This window comes from Lampris incognitus, chromosome 19 (genome assembly GCF_029633865.1).
Source record: "Lampris incognitus isolate fLamInc1 chromosome 19, fLamInc1.hap2, whole genome shotgun sequence".
NCBI classification, from domain to species: Eukaryota; Metazoa; Chordata; class Actinopteri; order Lampriformes; family Lampridae; genus Lampris; species Lampris incognitus.
The window spans coordinates 14917372-14938362 of NC_079229.1; the positions used below are offsets into that span (position 1 = coordinate 14917372).

At 42.5% G+C, this 20991-nt stretch overlaps 1 protein-coding gene across 1 annotated transcript; it reads left to right on the forward strand.

Moving 5' to 3' along the window:
* The first annotated feature begins 537 nt into the window (after positions 1–537).
* Positions 538–19244, forward strand: bmi1a (bmi1 polycomb ring finger oncogene 1a). The gene is given in 18 exon segments (XM_056299194.1): positions 538–846; positions 3263–3374; positions 4899–5011; positions 5014–5077; positions 5667–5727; positions 5827–5883; positions 5977–6042; positions 6962–7018; positions 8090–8250; positions 12170–12306; positions 12606–12702; positions 13554–13609; positions 14091–14141; positions 14415–14523; positions 15637–15682; positions 16094–16192; positions 17009–17089; positions 17878–19244. Coding segments are annotated over 18 exon segments (1932 nt in total). The 5' UTR covers positions 538–608; the 3' UTR covers positions 18205–19244.
* The last annotated feature ends 1747 nt before the right edge of the window (positions 19245–20991 follow it).

Genomic DNA, 20991 nt, shown 5'->3' on the forward strand with positions numbered 1-20991 from the left:
TAAACGGCTTCATTTTTTGTACATTTTAACACCATAAAGTTAAGAAGATGGTGTTCCAATGCACGCCACGAAACCACATCTGTGGCAGAACAGTTAGATGCTATTAAATAAATACGATCCGGGCTTTGCGTGGACGGAAAGCAGCACCACTTTTGTCATATGAGTTTATTATTCCCTATTTCAACATGCATTACACGAGGCTGGGCTATTTCACTTCAATTTATAGCCAAGTTGACTATAGGTTACAATATGTGAGATCGTCCTCGGGGCTAAAATTGGTTTTCTAACCATTCGTGTCCTGTTATTACCAATAGATGTACTCGGACTCAGGCCACCATTGGATTTTATAGCAGCGCAGTTGTAAAATATATCTCATCTTCATCTCAGTTATTAACAACATTAACAACGCTCATGGTTAAGAGCTGTCATTCAAAACGGGTCGTTAACACACGGGGGTAAATGCGTCGAATGACGCGTATGAGACGCTACGAACAAACTGAAGCATGAGGTGAAGGCTTTCGTCCACAATGTTTTCCCTTCTGGTCCACTTTGCAACCTGTACGGCCGCACTGGTAACACCGTTTGCCAGTTTCTCAGTGACACCATTCATGCTCTGGACGCTGCTCGCCGTGAAGCCCAGAGCGCCTCGTACAGATCAGCTGATCCGCCACGTGACTCCGTGTCGTGGGTCATCTCTTAGCTACAAAATGGAGCTATCGGAGTCGGTTCAAACGGGGCTGCAGTCCCTGGCGGACCCGTCCCTTTTCCACCCGAAGAGTTTCGCCGCGTTGATGGACGTCGCTTTCCGCAGCTTGCTCTCCGCCCACTCCGACCACGCCGTTCTCGGTAAGCCCCATGGTTTCCCCGCGATCTCTTTGTTCGCGCTGCTTCCGGTTTCTTTTCCATATGCCAGTGGGTAGCAGCCACCAGGAGCTGCTGTGCACAATTCAAAGGCAGTGCAGCCAGTGACACGTCGTTTACCGCTTTCCCCAAATGTGCCCCCCCCCCACACACACACGCACACACACACACACCACACCACACACCGTTCTGTTATTCAGGTCAGCGTCAAACTAGCTTACGTTCAGATCTACGCTTAACAAAAAACAGTGGTGATGCAACCATGCCTGTAATGCTCACGATTGCATTTGTGTGCGTGTGTGTGTGTGTGTGGGGGGATGTTTGTGGAAATGCCTGCTGTTGGTTAAACGGACATTAAGTCTGTTAAACATATCAGAAAGAGTGTAAATCACCATTAGGCGAAGTTGACAGTTGATAAATGCGCAGTTGACTCTAAAATGGCTCTTTGTATGGTTGTTTATTGCAGCGCCCGGGTGGAGGAAACTGGAAATAGCCAGAAAACAGAACCCGTTGCCTACTGTGTATAATAACATTAACTCGTGTTCTGTAATGGCTGCTTTTTATCGGATACATTCTTCACGAAGAGATGGGAGATGATGCCTTTTAGGATCAGAATTGCATTTGGTGTCATTGCAAGCAAACACAAGATCCATAACTTGTGCATGCGAGGGGTTTGTTCACGTGCATATGATCGTTGGAAAGATAGACTTTTACAGATACATCTTAATATCTCCCAGAGGCGAAATTCAGTCGTATCAGCAGCGATGAGAGTCAACAGCACCAGATCGGGAACAAAGGGAAAATGGGTTCAAATAAGAATATTCTGTGAGGTGAAAATGTACTCTAGTTTGGAAAAAACAAAAACAAAACCCACAAATAGTATAACAGAAGAGTGACAACGTGCAGAATGTGTGGGGAATGTGGACAAAAACAGTGCAGAATGTATATAGTATGACAGCAAAGTGACAAAAGTGCAATTTGTAACAGTAATATGCCACTATACAGTTTAAACAAGAGTAAGTACTAATGCCTGTCTGATCAATATCGGTGTTGTTCTCATATGTCATGCTTTTCGAGCCAGACCCTTCCTGTGATGCATCATACGGTTTCTGACAGTCTAGACAGCATGTGAGGCTGGGTAAGCACATTATAAACACATGGACCCTCAGCACTGGCACTCCTTCATACTGCATGATCTCTCCTCTGGTCTTTCTCCCTCTATACGAAGACCTCGCCTCGGAGGACCCTTTTAAGCTTGGGGAAGTTGCTGATTAAATGATGATTTGGCTCAAACAAAGCGGCAATTAGTTACTGGTGGTGGAGCACGGTACTCTAAAAATGGTAAAGATGACTGTTGGCCTCCTCCTCTGCACCTCCAACATCAGTGGCTTGAAAGTCTCCTTTTGTGGAGTCATGGGAACCACAATCTCCTTGGGTTATTGAGGAGGGGGCTATAGACCTGAGACCTGAGGAAGATCTGTTTGTCGAAACGTTGCCCGCTAAATTAGTTTGGGAGCATTTCAGTGTGCAGACCTTTCTTCTTTGCAAATGTTGTCTTGTTTTCTGGATGTGCACATACTTGGTTCCTCATCTGAGGAGAATATAGATGCCGTGATCCCAAAAGGATGATGTGCTTTGTACAACAGCTGAAGAAATTCAAACTACCAGAGGGGACGATGACTCAGTTCAATATATTCATGTGTTCATCTTGGCCTCCCCTGTAACGTTTAGCGTTTGCTGAGCCATGTCATAAAACACAGACGAGCTACATCGCAGCACCTGGCCTGGTCAGAGCATCATTGGCCAGCTGTCTGGTGTCCACCACAGCCTCACATGGAGTTATGGGCTGCACAGTTCATATTTCAACTAACTCGTACAGTATTTAAAACCAACAACTCTGGATATGACTCCCAGCTCAGTAAAATGTGTTGATACGTATACTACCAATGCAATGCTGTATAGTACAGATCCAATCTGCAGAGTTTTGTTCCATTTGTGAAATTACTCATTTTTTCCTTTTGTTTGTTTGTACTGAAAATACATGTTTAAACCCTTTTTCTTTTATTCCCCAGCCAATTGAGATATTCTGATATGCTTTTTTTTTTACTTAGGATATAAAACCTTACATGTTTTTATATGCGTTTTTCACCAAGTTAAATTCTTTGCACGCACAAACTTAACTGGCAAATAAATGTTATTTTTTACATTTGAATTGCAAACCTCCATCATTGGGACAGTTCAATGTAAGATGTAATTTTGTCGGCTGCCTTTCATCTTGCCACATGGTGCACGCTCTCTGCGTGTCTGTGTGTGTTGGAGTGAGCAAACGAGGGAGAGTGTACGCCAGATTCAAAGTGGTGTTCCTCTGACGTTGTTCCAACTTAGTTTTCCTTGATTGCAGATCAGGTTGAGCTGAAGCACATCGACCAGATCCTGCTGAAACAGTGCCATGCTGCAGTGACCACATTCATACTGGAAGGGGTCAAACAAAATGCAGACAAATCAACAATAAGGTAAATCAGAAGGGCGTGCATTACCTGAGGAGAACGTGTAACACATCATGTTGTCATTTGCAGTTGTAATATGTTAACAATGATCCAATATCGTGTTATAGCTGTAAGACTGCAAATCATGCTTGCATGCATGCCAATCTGAACATGCATCTCTTTAACGTCCTATTCAGATGATGTAATTTACATTGATATTACTATAAACCTGTTAATTGCAATATCATGATGCAAATGGTGATTAACATTTGCTAGATACCCTTAATAAATTATATATCATAACTGAAATGTATATATAGCAAAAAATCCAGGCTTTTATTTCAAGCTCCTTAATTGGCAAAATACAACATTCACACTGATTTCAGACATTCAAGTCATCACTTACATTTATATCAATTACATTTTCATGACTTTGTTTTACGAGACTTAAGGGTCTCCATAGAATACATTTAGGATAGGTGATCTGAATTTGTGGCCTATATCCCAGTTATGGGACATCTTGCATGTCCTCAGACTGCTAAACTACCGAAGGTCTGCAGAGTAAGCTCTCCGTTTGCAGAGCATGAGAGTAAAGACAGTCTGGGAACTTTTGGTTTTGGCAACATGTTGATGTTGTGGGTAACAAGTAATAGAAAGAAAGTGCTGTTTGTTATTGCTGTGTGTGGAGGGAAACTGTATTTACATCACTTTAGAATGTTCCTTTCTGATTGTAATCAGAATACTCTGTATTAACTGAATTAATCATTAGTTATGCACATGTTTATGTGTGTGTGTGTGTGTGTGTGTGTGTGTGTGTGTGTGTTCTCATTCAGCTACATTTGAGAAGACCATTTAAGTTTTTAATCAAGACATTTTGTCCAGTCTTTCCTTTTTCAATTGTCTGTTAGGGTTAGGACTTGTGTGTGTGTGTGTGTGTGTGTGTGTGTGTGTGTGTCTGTGTGTGTGTTAGGAGTGTGGCTACATGTGCCCTGAAAAAGTTAAGTCTGTAGCTTGGATCAGTTTTGCCACAGTTTGGCTATGCAGTATGAGAAAATATAGGTGGTTCCTAAAACAGCAGAAATAAAACAAAAAGTGAGAAGACTGCACATTTCCTCATCTCATTTATAATGGAACTGGGTGTGACATTTAGGTGACACAGGCTATTGAACTCTTAGGCATTGGTCTCTTCCTGTAAACCAAGCCCATGCTCATCATTGACTCACATTTTAACATTCCTGTGTATCTCTGCCATTGTAAAGTGGTCTCCACAGACAGAAGTCCCATTAGTCTGAGGTTGCATCATGCACCCGTCTTTCTGCAGAGTCCCAATCTGTATTTTACATACCCAGGAAGAGGTGGAGTAATTTTTCATCATTTTGGGTCTGGATATTAATGCCAGGCAAAAATGGAGTCATTGCTTTGCATGAAACGGTTGACTCCCAGAAGAGCCATAGTAATAAATGGGGAAGTAAGGTTGGGTTTTTTTTATGTTAAATTCTTATTTTAATGGATTGTTTCTCTTTTTCTTTTGGTTGCTTTTTTTTTTTGCAGCACGTGCCTGGAAGATGCCACGTTTGATGTGGAGAGGATAGAGCTATTCTATGATTCCTATCAGGTGACGGCTATTGACAATAATAATTTAATAGTGCTCATCCTTTTCACTGTGGCTGTGCTGAAATGTGCTTTGTTTTACAGAAATATAAAGATGAGCTGGAAGGTTTGTTGGCAAGGTAAGTCAGAGCAATTGTTGGGGCCAAACATGCCAAAGACATCCAGGGGATTTTTCTTTCTTTCTCTCTTTTTTTTCTGTCTTTCTTTTCTTTCTTTGGATGCTAAATCAAATTGATCACTATAATATAGAGGATATCGGTGGGACATGCCCCCAAACTGAAAACCAACTTTTGGCTTTAATAATAAATTTGTTCTTTGATGCATACCTCACACAATAATTGATATGCAAATGTGTTTTTAAATGATTAGATTCTCACATAGTCAGTATCCTAAATATGATGACGCCATAGGTTTGTCCTGCATTTATGTTATCTACCTTTTCCAGCTTAAGTTTTATTTTCCAACAGGAAAAGTATAGCTGTCAACACAACACAACACAAGGCAACTTTTACACATTATGGCTAACTGAGTCGAGGTTGTGAGCTGCAAGTCTCCTGCGTCATGATGATACATGTCTTTGACCTCTTGAATCAGCTTTAAGGGAACGAAGATTTTCGTATAGACCTCGTTCAGTCATGCCTATCGGACACAGACTGCATGCAGGTGCAAACCTGATGGGAATCTTCCTTTCATTTATTTCTGCTCCAGTATTGGGAGGCACCCACCCCACATCACCGACGTGTCATGGCGTCTCCAATACCACATGAAGGTACCGCCACATGGTTTCCCAGCGCAGATATGTTTTGTTTGTCGTTTCGTACTGTTTTGTTCTGATAACCAACTAAGCTGCATGTCGTTTCAATGGCAGAACGGGCAGGTGCATAAGGTCAACGAGCCAGTCTACCTAATTTCATTGAACGTTGAGGTATGATCGGATCTGAAACATCGCACGTCTCTTCACGTTCACTGTACTGCATTTTGCATTTTGTAAGTATATATATTTTTTGTCCTCTTACAGAATGGCGGCACAGGAGGGCCGTCGTCGGAGGACATCAACTTCAGCTGCACCACGGAGCAGTTGCAGGTGTGTGCGCGCGTGCGCGCGTGCGCGCTTTAAACATGTTTCGAGCCGGTCTGCGTGGAGCGACGGATTTGTTTGTTGTTTGTTCGGCTCATTTCTGAAGCTCCTGCCCTGTTAAAAACAAGCCTGCTGCGCAACGGGGAGCAAAAATGAGAGGCTGCTGACTGCTATCTATAGCCTTGCAGAAAAGAAAGCGAACAATAATACTTGCACATAAAAGCGTCACAAGAACAGTCTTCTAATCCAACAAGTTAGTTTTGTTTTTGTTTTTTGCCGAGTGACTGCACAACATACAGCCTATCCGATTTTCTTTGTTGCGTTGTTAAATCCACTTTTCAAGTCCTTCTGGTTGCATGTTATAGTGTTGAAGTGTTTTTAGACTATGGCCCTGCACATATTCTGAAAACAAAGGTTGCATTTCTAAAACAGAAAATGTTGCAATACTTTGGAGAACGCATTTAAATGAGTCGATTTATTGTGTGTGCTTCAAGATGGACACCCGTGGGTCTGTCTTTGGCTGACTACTCTGAAGGTGCTTGTCTATGAAGTTGTTGTTGTTGATGTTGTTTAATATCCACTTTACAAAGACACGTTCGAAAGAGGTTGCATTTAAAGGTTAGATATCTGACCCAGATTTGAGCCGGGGCAAGGTTTAGTGCAAGAGCCTAAGTAAATGGTGATTTATATTTAAATATAGCCCAGTCACCTGCACGCATGAGGGGAAATTTAGACCGTCGTGAATAAACTAGCTATCCTGCGTTAGTCAAATAATTCGTTTTAATTCCACTTTTTGAAACGCGACTCGTAACCATCAGAGACGTTCCTTCATTTGAGTGGGTCCGCTTGTCTTCATTCACACTTTGGGACTGTGTGTTCTTGTCGTGTCCACGCTGACATATGATGGATATTCTCTCGTTTGCAGGACTTGGTGGGGAAACTGAAAGACGCAGCGAAGAGCTTGGAGAAAGCCACTCAGATATGAGCCTCGGCCGGGAAATGCCCCGGGCTGCACGGCGGGATTCCCGCGTCTGTCTGCGCCGCAAGCGCTGAACTTCAATTTGTTTCAACCAATTGACGTCGACTTTGTATTTTTGTAGCCCACATGTGCGATGACTTGAAAACCCATGAGGCGATTATTATTTCTTTCTGTGTTTCAATTAAAACCAGTTCAAAATATGCCGTGTCTTCAATCATGTCACACCAAAGTGCAAAGTAAACAAGCTAGATGAAGTTGCATATGCTTATGTAACCAACCTACAGGAAATGTGTTTTTTTTTCCCCTTCCACAAACGCAATTTGATTAATAAAGAACTTGTTTCGGGAGGTGTTAAAGATGCACTTTGCAACCAAAAGATGAAGAATGCGTTTTGTTTAAAGGTCGAACCAACGAAATAGCTGATGTTTCTGTGCTTTGTCAATCCCGATTAAGTGAAACAGTATTTTACCATATTTGCATGGGGCAATGCGACCCGGCGCAGTGGAGGAAGAGTCGGGGGCGGCGGGAGCAGCAGCATACACCTCAGCCAATGGTTCACAACCGCTGAACTAGAGCACCACGGTGGTTCTCATATCCCATATAAACATCCGAGATGTCTTAATTTCAGTCATGGCTGCGGGATAAAAGGGCTCGACCCCCCCCCCTTCTAAAAATGCTAGTTGCATCCAACTTGAGAGATAACGGAGCAGCCTTTTGAGTAAGATTCGACACCAGCGGTTCAAAGCTATTTCTCACTGCTACGCATTTGGCAAGTGCATGATTGTTATTTTTTTAATAGTCACAGGGAAGCAGAAGCCACATCTTCGAGGAGTCAGCGACGTACAAAAATTACAGCCGAGCAAACGTCGGTGATTCTGTTCGCCGGGTGTCGTCAAACTGAGGTGAACTAGTTTACGTGTTTGCGAGTCGATGATGGTGTTCGGGGTCAAACGCTGAAACGTTCGCCGTGTGTTGTTTTTTTTCCCCCTGGCTCGTAATGCGTCGGATTTGAGAGACCAGAATACACCGACAATAATTTCTAGGCACCCTTAAGGAATGGGGTCACGTGACCAGAGCGGGGCGGTCGAACTACAAGCCATTTTGGGGACGGTGTCAGTTTCCACCGAGCACACACTGCGTTTTACGAGGAGCTGGTTTTTGGAGGCAAAGTTACTGGGTGCCGAAGTGGGACGCTGCCGATCGCAAAGCCAGCGGAACCGGAGCCTTTCGAAGCCGTAGGTCCAACACGCACGCAACTCGCGGACGAGGAGGGAAACAGGAGTTTGACGCGTATCTGAAATGAGCTCCCGTTCGCCGTGCGCTCTCCGCAATTGACAGCGTCTGCAGCCTGTTTCAAGATGGCGGCTCCGCTCGTATTCGTTTTCTGCTGATCGCCTTCTAACTTTCATTGTCTATTCGACTCCAGCCTGACCCATTACCAGGCAAGCCTCCGGGTATGTCATGTTCGATATCGTCTCTAACTACCGGGTTGCTAGCGTCGCGTTTTGGGTCGTGCTTTCTTCTGTTTTCCGCGGTTGAACTGTGGACGGGTCCAGCGGTGGATGTGGGGCTTCAATGGTGGCTGTAGCTCTCCGATGTGGAGCTCTCCCCTTTGTAGCGCATTTAAAAAATGTTCCTCATTCGCACCCGCCGACACGTGAAGCTTCGCGGACCGCCAGGTCCCACGCTGCACCATTCGGCGGTTTTGTTGCTCAAGTTTGATCCGGGAGCCGGGTCGTTTTCCCTTGATTTGATTTCTTCAAAGTAGGAGATGTCGAGCAGACAGGACTTGGATGAGCGAGATGTTAACGGTACCAAACACCACAACCGTTCGGTTTACGCGTATACGTCCACGCCGTGTCACCATCTTATAGAAATGGGTCCTTTAGGGTGTTTGGGATAATGCAGCGTGTTTGTCTCGCGCATACGTCGCCGGCCGTTGGTTTTATTAACTTAAGTTCCCGCGTGACGGGATGGTAGCATGGACATGACAAGTTGTAAAGCATGTCAATTATACATAAATGTGTCATCACCCCTGGTTGACAAACAGACTTGGAAGTCGAACATGCGGTGCTGTTGTAAAGTACGCTTTGTGTCGGGTGATCTTGATTCAAAATTGTAATGATTTTTAAAAAAAATATTTTTTAGGCGAGATGGTCGGTGTGTCGCCGAGAGAAACCAGCAGCGTCACCAATATTTCTGTTTCATTTACGTGGGCTGTGACGGGCAGGTCATTTATCTTGGAGCCTCGTTGTCTTTCTTTCCTGACGAGCTGATGGGTCATGATATTTAAGCCGTCATTCAGTTGGTCATAGAGGCGCGCGGTGCATACCTACAGCTGTACCACCGTCTAAAGCCAGTGGCAACCCGTGTTTTAGGGCAGGCGCGACTTTTTGTTGGACCAAACAAAAGGCTTCCATAGCTTCTCTTCCACGGCAAAATATTTATTGTCTGATCGAGGATGCCATGAATGACCCGTGTTTGGCCGATCGGGTAAAATTAATGTTTTACCCGAGTGCTTGCTTCTTCTTAAAAATTTTAATGTCGTGCCAAGGGCTGTATATTGCAAACTGCACGGGGCATTGACTTGGATGTACAGTCCTTGGAGTGAATAGTGCAACAGTGGCATGTGCTGGGCATTAAAATCTGTGTTTGGCAGTGGGTAGCCCACCATTTAGTCGTCGGGTCAATAGGGAACCTTCACCTATTTTGAATTCGACATTTTGCAAATGACCGACGGCGATTCGTTTGACGTCTCGGTCTTTATAATTGCCGAATTTAATTAGGTACTTCCAGCTGCTGTTGGTCTAGCCCGCTTGTAGACACGACGCTTTGAAAACGAGCCAGAGCAACCGAGAGAAACGATCTGGTTCTCCTTCCTGCTCCCGCAAACGGGCGAAATTGGGCTCTGTGCAGGAGGGTGCCACAGATCAGAACAAGACTGCCATATACGTGCACTTGTAATTTAAGCGCAGATTTTCAATAGACAGCAACGATATACGCGACGTAATCGTGACTCCGGAGTTTATAGCCCATCGTTCTTTGTGTATAATCAGTTCATTGATTGCCTATTGAACAGCCTCGAATCGACGTGTCGTTTGACGCTGCGCTTCCATCATAGATTTGTGATATTTGTTCCAATAGTGAATAAAGCTCGGTAGGTTTCGACCCATTGACTCTAAATATGGAGTCAGGTCACCGGTCGCGTTGGGCTCTCATCAGCGGTGGTAGCCTTCCATAGCAGAGTGAGAACAGTTGTGCAAACACCAGTCAATCGATGAATGACGTAACAGGCACCCTGAATATAAATTATCCGTGTGTGACTCCCTACCTTTAAAGTTTCGCTGTCCAAACGTGCCTGCATCGGTCTATTCAGAAACTGCCCCAAATAGAAGTCTTCGGAGTAGGTTACATATAACCACCCATGCCCGAGATATTTTCTAGGCTGTATTGTAAAATTCCGATTATTAACCTATACGACGTGGTTTCTGGTGAGACCTGGTATACGTTTGGTTTTTACAGTCACGCTCTGGCTGTTACCCAACAAGTTGGGAGGATCGGCGTCTGATGCTCACCGCGTACACCAAGCTGGCGTGTCGGATACAAGTTAGACTTTGAGTGGATGTTTTTTTTAAAAATATTTCTTCATGTGTTCTGCAAAGAGTGTCCACCGTAGTTCGTTCGTTTGCCTTATTGCTGTCTCGGTAAAGGATTACGTTTCCGCGACCTCCGTTCAGTCTGCAAGACAAAATTACCTTTTTTGCTGCGCAGGAACTTTTGAACAGATGGGAGCAGACTCATCCCGAGTAGTAAACTTATTCCGAGGTGGTCGCTTTCCCCGTCGCTGAGATTTGCTTTCTTTTAAAGAACGCATTTTGATGTAAACGCTAGGTTTTTTTCCGCCTTAACCTGTTGACATGCCATTATTACGTGCCCCGATGCATAATGGCGCAGAATAAAGAAGTGATTTTGTATGCGCTTCAACTTCAGCACGGTCGGTGGTGTCGAGCCATGTTGTTATTGCACAGCGTTGGTAACTTATGCTGGCTGCGCAGCATGCACATGCTAGAGAGGGGGGGGGCACACGGTACAAAGCGAAGGGAAAAGACGAGATTACCCCGAGGGTGTGCACACCGAACTGCCTCCGTTCGCTAAGGGTTTAGAACCGAACCTTAAAATGGGTCGGCTGTCGACTCCCCACCCCCTCCCCTCCCGTGGAAGGAAACCCCTCGGTCCGCTCGAACGGTACGGGCTTTTTCTTCACAAAATGGCAGCCGACCGTCGGCAGCCTGGCAATCTGCTCGTAGCGCGAGGGACGGGGTCGTCCGTCTGTTTTCGCCTTATTCCCGCTCCCCTCTCCTGTCGGCGGTGGGAAATGATATTCCGGGTAAATCGCGTTTTGCAGTCTATTGGTTGCTGGCACGGTGCCATATGGTCTAATGCAAAGGAAGTTGCCATAGAAACGCGGAGGTTGTTCCATAGGCTGTGCGGCACACCTGACACGGCGACTTGGCGGGGCTGTCACCATGTCTCGCCCTTGTCTGCCGTCCCCCACCCCCCTCGTTTTATTCAACATGAGCCCTATCGCAAAACGCAATCGACCTTGCGAGCGACTCGGAGAAGGCAGTCAGTCCCTTTGGTGTTTCGGCAACACGGCGGCAACTTTGCTTGTCTGGCTACGGATCCATTATGAAGTTGCTCCATGTGTTGCGGTGTTGACGATTAAATGCAAAGGAAGAGGGGGGGGGGCGCCGAGCAGCCTTTATTTCCTTATATTTACGCAGCGATTGTCGATCTATCACGGTACAAGCGATTGATTTATGATTATTCATTGGCCTCGCTGTGCCCTCAGCCAGGTCATTCGGTAGCCACTCGCCCAATGCCCGAGTGTTCCCTATCAATCAGTCAGCGACCGCCGTCCCTTCGTTATTGTAGTATTAGCATAAAGTATTGTGTTGCTTTAACACAGCCAAATAAACAGCAGCCAGGTCCAAATGGTCGCGGCGAGCTGACGCGCGTAGCGGCACCGGATTTAAAGACGTCGATCGGTGCTCTCCCGCCTCCGACTGCATTTTTGCTCCCCCCTCTCTCCCCCCCCTTTTTTTTTGTTGCGAGATGACTTAAGTTTTCCTCTGCTCGTCTCTCCCAACGCAGGACTCTTCTCTCTCTCACACTGACCATGCATCGAACAACCAGGATAAAGATTACAGAGCTTAACCCTCACCTCATGTGCGTCTTATGCGGGGGCTATTTCATAGACGCAACGACCATCATCGAGTGTCTGCATTCATGTGAGCAAAAGCCTCCACTTGGCAAATTCTTTCAATAAGAACAATTCAAGGAGGAGGTTGGAGCAGAGCTGTGCATGTTTATCATCTTATTTATAATTTAAGATTTTGTAATGAGATACAGTACAGTGCAACTACAACTTTTTCACGTGTTAATTCACGAGTGCTGTACTCGTCGAGCAAAATTCTTTGAGTCATATGACATTAGTTTTACAATGTGATTAGAACTTAGGCTCTATAGTTAGCGAGCATCACAGTGTGTATGGGTATGCCACTGACATGTTCTGACCATTTTTGGACAGTCTGCAAGATGTGCATTGTGCGCTACCTGGAAACCAGTAAATACTGTCCCATCTGTGATGTTCAAGTGCACAAAACTAAGCCTCTTCTCAACATTCGGTGAGAATTTGTTTTAATTTTTTTACCTCAGTTGCGTTATAGAATGCTATTGATTTTCTGTTTTGTTTTTTTTGTAAAGAATTTGTTAATATTGTTATGGTTAACTTACACTGTGTTTTAGATGCTGGTTTAGGTAAAGGACTACCCGTGAGATTTGCATATTTTGACTGGAATAGCCCATAGACCAAACAAACCATTCTGCCCTCTTGGTTATCAGTGGCTCCTGATACAAGATTGAAATGACTTCTGCATCTGCATGATTTATTTATTTATTTATTTTTATGTTTCGACTGTTAGACTCATTTAACACCAACAGTGGTATTACTGAAACCACAAGGTGACAGTTTGAATACTTTTTTTGATGTGGTGTTGTTCAGCAATTTCCCTCATCTGACTGACTAGTGAGGCCAGTTTGACTCATAAGGCACACTTACAGGCTGTTGAGTTGCTTGTGCCTGCACCTATCTGTTGTCTGCGACTGTTCAGACTCAACAACAGAAGTTCTTTGAGCAACCCAGTTAGGGACGTAGGTTTGATACATGCATGGTAGCTTCTGGAAGGTGTATAACTCGTATGCTTTGTTTTCTGCAACGCTTGTTAGCTAATCACATATCCTACACAAGAAATCTCAAGTATGTGAACCATTAATAAAACTGGGGAACACTCTTTGATTGTCATTAGGCTGCTTCAGCAAATGCTTTGTTGTTCTGATGAGAGCGGGGAAAACTCTCAAATTGCTCTCTTGACTTGATAAGGCTGCAGAGTGCATTGATGCAAATGATTCAGAGTGCTGCAATGTGCCTTGGACATAGTCTGCATTACATGACTGAAGTTTCCCTTACTCTCTCTAGATCAGATAAAACTCTACAGGATATTGTCTACAAGCTGGTCCCCGGCCTCTTCAAAAGTAAGTGTAGAGCAGCTTGCAGTAAAGCAGAACACAATAGTTGTCCTTTACTTGGCTTATGGTTTAGTTTCATGCAGACTCACCACTGTATGTTCTGATGCTATGCTAATAACGCACCTCATTGTCCGTTAATTGCCCAACTGTGGTTGTCCATCATTAGAAAAAAAAGCTATCTGCTACTGCTGCAAGAGAAAATGGAAAATAACAAAATAATAGAATTTTCCCATAAAATTGAAATTAAGTGCAGCCAAAATGTTCTTATTTGTATATTTTCTGTAGTCAAAACCACAAATCCAAATTAAAGAGCTATTGCCCAAATGTAAAAATGAGCACAGAGTCATTTTACAGAATTACTCCAGACTATCACTGATGCAAAACAATTAGGCGAAGTGAAAGAAAAGCCAGAATTTTCCAAGTTGCATGAAGGTAAACAGATGTGTAAAGGCATCCCTCGCATCCCTCCTTTGCTTTTTTTTTGTAGATGAAATGAAGAGAAGAAGAGATTTCTACGCTGCACACCCTTCGGTAGATGGTGAGTTGCGAACACTTGAGTGTTGTGTACTGGGTTCATTGGGAGATAAAGAAACTCTATTATACAGGTTCCCATGGAAAGGATGTAGTTCAGCTGCAAGACAATGCAAAAGTAATTTTACTCTTTCCAGTCACAGTAAATGGCAAATTTTTTTTCATGGTTTTCCCTATCTTTTTGGCCTTTCATTTAGTGTAATATTTCAGCCACTTTATAGTTGTCCAACTTGAGTTTCAGTACATGCACCAGGATAATGGCGCAATCATTTTTCTGTAGCTTCAAATGGATCGAATGAGGATCGTGGCGAGGTGGCGGATGAAGACAAGAGAATTATTACAGACGATGAGATCATCAGTCTCTCTATTGAGTTCTTCGACCAGAGCAGGTGAGCCATTGGGAACATTTGCTGACTGCACAGTTGACATGACGAGGTGTTTCCCATGTTGGTGATAAGCAAAGTGAATTTCAGCATTTTACCTTAAATGTGTCTGTGTGACGCATGGCACCACTGTGCACTGGATTGCTTAAAGTACACCATCAATGTTTGCTTAGATTTGAAGTGATGATTCTCCAAACTTGAATATTGCATCAGAATCCAAAAAACAAAAAAATCCATGCCCATTGATGATGTGCTTTAACTCCCTCATCATGTGGCTAGCTGGGAAATATATTAATATTATATTAGATGATATCACCTGGGAGTTTGGTTTTAATTATATGTTGATATAACTTAAATGCTGTCATTTCCTGGTCGTAAAGTGTGCATTACAGTTAAGCGATAACATTTTTGAACTTATTAGACTCTTTTAGCCGAATCAATGAACATCTCTACCGATTTGGTTATCATATCCACATTACTAATGATCATTTCTCAACATTTACATGTGTGTGTATATCTTATGATGACACTGATGGTCATCCCCTAAATATGCTCACCTTTTTTATGTCTATTAAGGTATTCAGTCAAAAATATGGTAATATTTTACTTTGTACATATCGCCCAGCCCTACGTTTAACCCCCATGTAGCCTCTGCTGACCCATCCAGTCCCATCACAACATGGGAAGTATTTATTCTGTGTCTTTCTTCATTGAAATAGATTAGGAAAGGGGAGAAACTGACTAATCTTGAGTGCATAAATCATTAATATTGCTGAAAATAAGATCATGGATAAACAGCTGTCCCAGTTTAACATAGAGCCCATCCACTGTCATGCTGCTCTAAATGGACTAATCCGTCAGTACGACATCCTGCACTGATGCACTGGATACTGCAATGTTTATTCATATATTTGATTATTTGTTTGATATTTGCTGAAAAAAGTAGTCTGTCATATTTAATGAGATTAATCTGTTAATTTCCTTAAAACACTACCTGGTAGTTAAACCAGCCCATTAAAAGCCAATGGCATATTTTCACAAGAGATGTTACTCTTATGAAAATGGGAAGAATATAAGGGTGACCATGTTCTTGAGTATTTTTGTGTTCTTTGTGTCTAGGGTTAAACTGGTTGGCGGACCAGATGACAAGCCATCTAAAGAGCAGGTATCAGGCTTCTTTGGTGCTCTTTGCTTTGATGGGATAGTTTGCAGTCTTGTTTCATCAGAGGTGATGCATTCATATTAGAAATGTGATTCCACCAATTAAAGAGATTTTTTTCATACACCTGCCGTGTTTTATTCATAGTATTTATATTTATTTGCAATGATTTTGCAAAAAAATTAATGGAAGCATCTGTAAAAAAAGATTTAATTTGGTTTTAAGGTGGACTAGCCTTCAACCACTGCAACTGAGTAACTTTAATTATTCAGTTTATATGACCATAAAGTTCATATATAGATGCATTTTTATATGGATGCATTTGTTATATAGATGCACAGATCATATAGATACATATTTCATATAGACATAAAGAATCATTAAGGCACAGTCGTGTGATTGATGTGTCATCTACAGGTGGCCAATAAGAGGTACCTGCAGTGTCCTGCAGCTATGACAGTCATGCACCTGAGAAAGTTCCTTCGAAGTAAGATGGACATCCCCAACACCTACCAGGTAAAACACGGATCCTGTTGGATTTGCATGGTAACAAAAATCAGGTTTTTGGTTTTTTTGTTCTGTCACATTACATGAATGTTGTTTGCATGTACGGCTGTGTACAATACCGATATGAAGTTCTTTCTGTTTGTAGTTTTAAAATCACAATTTCCAGTTGTGGTGTTTTCTTCTATTCTTTCTAATTTTGAGATACTTTATTGATCCCCGTAGGGAAATTACACAATGTAATACACAATGCCACACACCCAGAGATTCCCATGCAAACACATGCCTTTTTTTTTAATACTTACTATCAGCGGGATATTTAAGACAATAGCTACTCCATGAATATCTTAAATCAGGAAGGCTTTTTGCAGCTGCTCATTTGAACAGTTACTGTTGGCCAACTTGTAGGGAACATGATGAAGCACGTGGCATTCAAAGTCTCCATAGCAAACAAATGGTGGAAGAATGAGGCAACCATCGGCATGTTAGAAAAATAAACGAAAATAGTTGTTGCTAAGCAGCTATGGCAGACCACACTCATAGACACTTAACCAACAGATACATCAATGACTACCATTTATTTATTTATGTATTTATTTAGTTATTTAAGCGTTCTGACACATCAACATTGGTGACTGTTAAATTTTGAATGGCTCCCTCCCTGGGATTGGGAGTGGTCAAACACCAGTGCAGTGACCAGTAAACACCAGTGCGGTAAACCAGTAGCACCACAGAGGTCCATAAGTTAAATGTAATCAACAGTTTTCAGGATTGCAGCTTTTAAATGTATTTGTTTTTCTCTCTTTTTTTTTTTTTTTTGCACTTCAGGTTGAAGTCATGTATGAAGACGAGCCACTGAAGGATTACTACACATTAATGGATATAGCATATATCTATACGTGGAGAAGGGTAAGACACCGATTTGTCAGTTTTTATGGGCACGAATTGAAAAAGTTCATGGATTTTATGGATGCTGGAGTCTGATATTTGAAACGCCAAAAAAAAAGAGAAGAAAAACCTTACACAAACACAACTGTTAACTTTTTGTTAAATCATGTGTCTAAATCTCTTGTTTACCTGACTTAATATTATAAACTAAGCCAACACTTCGTGTCATATTAGTCATATTAATATAATTGTGTATCACAGTACAATGTTATTTTTCCTCATCTATTTATTTACTTATTTTTATTAAATCACCAGCCAATGAAATATAAAATGAACTACTATTGAGAATTTGGCCAAAGAATCGATTCAATACTTAATTTTGAAGTTTTTTTTTTTTTTTTGCTGTGGTATTACATTGATAGAAACTCCCATCATGTTTATTGGGTACCATTTTCATTGTCTTTCACATTAACCGTGGAGTGGTTGGAGTGTACATAAACACTGCGACTGTAGCAAGCAACTCTTTTGTGGATTAATTTATAAATATGTCCTCAACAGCATGTATGCATTGCTATTTGTTGAATCTTGTTAAACCTTCTGCGCTCATGGTATGTTTTACCCTGTTGTGGTTCATATTAAATCAGAGCAGTTTAGTCTGGTCTGTCAGGACACTGAACTAGAATATGAATACAATGGCCTTTCAACCAAAACCTTGCTGATGCATTAGTTTGATTGACATTGGATGCGCTCTGCACGCTATTTTGTATTTAAGGGTTTTTTTTTGTTTTTGTTTTTTAAATTTTGTTCAGAATGGCCCCTTGCCTCTGAAGTATCGAGTCAGACCCAACTGTAAGAAGATGAAAATGAGCCACGCGCAGCAGGAGGGCCAGAACAGCACCGGCAGATCCGGTCCAGAGAGCGACTCAGCAAGTGACAAAGCCAGCAGTCCCGCCGGCGTCCCCTCTACGTCGTCGTCATTGCCCAGCCCCAGCACGCCGGCACAGTCACCTCACCCACAGTTTCCTCTTGTTCCCAACACCATCAATGGGGCTTCGACCTCAGCCCCAAGCCAGAGCCGGCCGTATCAGTTTGGCACCAAGCCGCGGAAGGTGTCCCTCAACGGCTCCTCTGGATGACTGCTGTCTTCAAGGCCGCCAGACAGCCAACGCCAGACCTGCTCAGCTAATACTTCCACGCCAACCTAGTTCCATTGTCATAGAGGCTCTCTTTTTTTTATTACCATTGTTGTTATGAATATTACGGAATATGTACGTTTGACATAGTGGAAAGTGAAGCATTTCAAAAGAACTTAGCACAGGTCTTCTTTTGAAAGGTGACATTTGCAGAACGATGGTATGTTTAAAAAAAAGTTTAGGCAGGAGAATGGAGAACATCTATCCCACACAAAGCTACATTTTTTTTACAGATGTGACTGAATATAGTCTTTTTTTTTATTTCTTTTCCTTTTTTTTAATCAGACAAGTCTATTTGGAAATTGTCCGTCAATACATTGCATGCTCATGCCAACACAGTCCTTTTAACAGAAGAAGGGGGAGAGTGGTGATGCTTGTTTGCCTCTGGCCTAAAGTCAAGTCAATTTTATATATGTATAGCCCAATAATACAAATTTGCCTCAAGGGGCTTTACAGTAACACAACATGCTGTCCTTAGACCCTCGCATCAGATGAGGAACAACTCAACAAGTTTGCAAGATGAACCTGCTTGGGAGGGGCGGGGTGAGGGGTGGGGGGGATGTAACGTGGAAAATGGTCTAGGCTTGTACTGAACTAGTCCACGGAGGAGAAATAAATCTCAGAAGACTTTAATTTGTCTTTACTGGAAACAATTTCTCATGTAGCTGCAGTGGAATCCAGTCGCTATCCCTCACATCTGTAACATGTAAGCGGTTTTAGAAAATCCACATGTAAATATGAAAAAAAATTGCCTATTTAACCAGCGATGACGTCATGCCGTTCCCCTCCGTTCGAAGGGAATGACAGGCTCTTGTGCTAGAGAGACAGAGAGGATAAAAAGAGCACCTCAACTCCATTTCATGCTTAATGACAGATGTTTTGATGTCTCCCGTGTTTTACGTATTTGTATCGCTCAATTGTATGGACAACTATTGTATTGTTACTGTTGCACAGTATAAAAACATCTAAATAAAACATTTTACACTTATAAGGAATCTAGTTATGATTTGAGATTTTGTTTTTGTAAGGAATGTCCACACTGACCTCATAAAGTGAACGTCACGTGTCTCATTAGCGGGGCAGTGTCCAAGGCTCCACGTGGGCTATCCGCAACGAATGATTGGCACTTGACATAATCTACGGATACCCATGAATCAGTTAATTTAAGTTGATAATGGATCAAATTTGCGTAGATTTAATTGCGCTTCAGACAGTGAAGTGAAAACGTGAATCCCAATACACAAGGGCCCATATTTCATTTAAATGTGTCAGATCTTGGTGTGTCACAATATATATAGCCTTCTGCTTTCCTATTGATCCTCTTATTTTTCGTTGAATTAATATAACTTGAAATTTGACATGCAGCTAATTTTTTTTCTCGATGAACCTTGGCCTGTAAGTACAATTTATTTATATATGTTTGTAGGGTGCGTTATGTAAATTACCTTGGGTCCTTAGTGAAATAATGTGATAATGACAGTTAAAATACACGATTAATCATGGTCAAGCCGAGACCTACTTAAATGGCAAAATGCTGTTTGCAGAACGTTAGAAAAACGGTACGTTCACCAAGTTTAATTTTCAGTCTTTCATTCAAAAAACAAAACAAAACATAATAATAATAATAATAATAATAATAAGACACTGAAAACTAGCTGTAGCCTTAGCGACTGAATGTCCTTTCGCAAGACGCAATATAGATTGCGTCTAAAGTTTTGCTGGGCGGTTGTCTCCTGTTGAACCATGGCAGCTTATATGAATGGAACTAAAACGTATTCCTGCCCTTTGTTTGAATAAGCGGCGGCAACTGTGATGCTATTGCAAACACAGGCTTAACTCAGCCTGACACCTTAAATGGAGAAAATAAAAAGGTCTTTCGTTCTTGTTTCGACTGAATAAATTAACGAAATTCTTCACGGACAATCGTTTTAAATTCTTGAATTTTTGCCAGTTGGAGAAAAACTTTTTTTCTCTTCTTAATCTATTCGCTAAAGCGGCTGGTGGTTGATCAAAATGAACCAAACTTGTCTACGTGTTCGTTTACGGTTTTAAAGGAAACAGACTACCTCCTGTCAACAAGGTCGACACAAATTTACCAACTAATGTTTTCTGCAGCGTCACCAACCCTCCCCAATTAGATAGATAGATAACAATACAGATACATAACATTTTCTCTCAATGTGATTATAGACTGGTCGGAGCAATAGAAAACCACTGCTTGATGTTTATCTATCTGTATTTATACCAAAGAGGGTTTTTTTTCGTCTACATTTTGTCAGTAGGCTGTTTTAGGTCGTTATTTAATTCTTCGGTGGTGTCAAACTGCGGCCATAAATTGACTCTGGCGGTAGCCTACATGTGTACACGCAAACAACGTGTACGCCGTGGTGGGCTCCCACCGTGTCCGTCTGTCCGTCGGTATTCAGCGTAGTCTATCACCGAACAACTGACCAGATGTGTGGATAGGGTGTGTGATTTGGACAGTGTTGTTTTCTGCCCATGCGGCTCTGTGTGAGCCGACACAGACGCGCTGCCTCTCAGCTTCTATACACGGGAGTGGGAAGAGCGCTTAAACGCTTCCGGGTTTGTTGCCAGGGCAACGTTTAACAGGCTAACCCAAACTCGATGCTGCGGAAAGCGGAGGCTCCGGCGTAACCTGCGACTCAGACATGGTTTTTCTTTGGTAAATCAACCACAACCCGTTGCTTTACATTCACGATACGCTTTTCC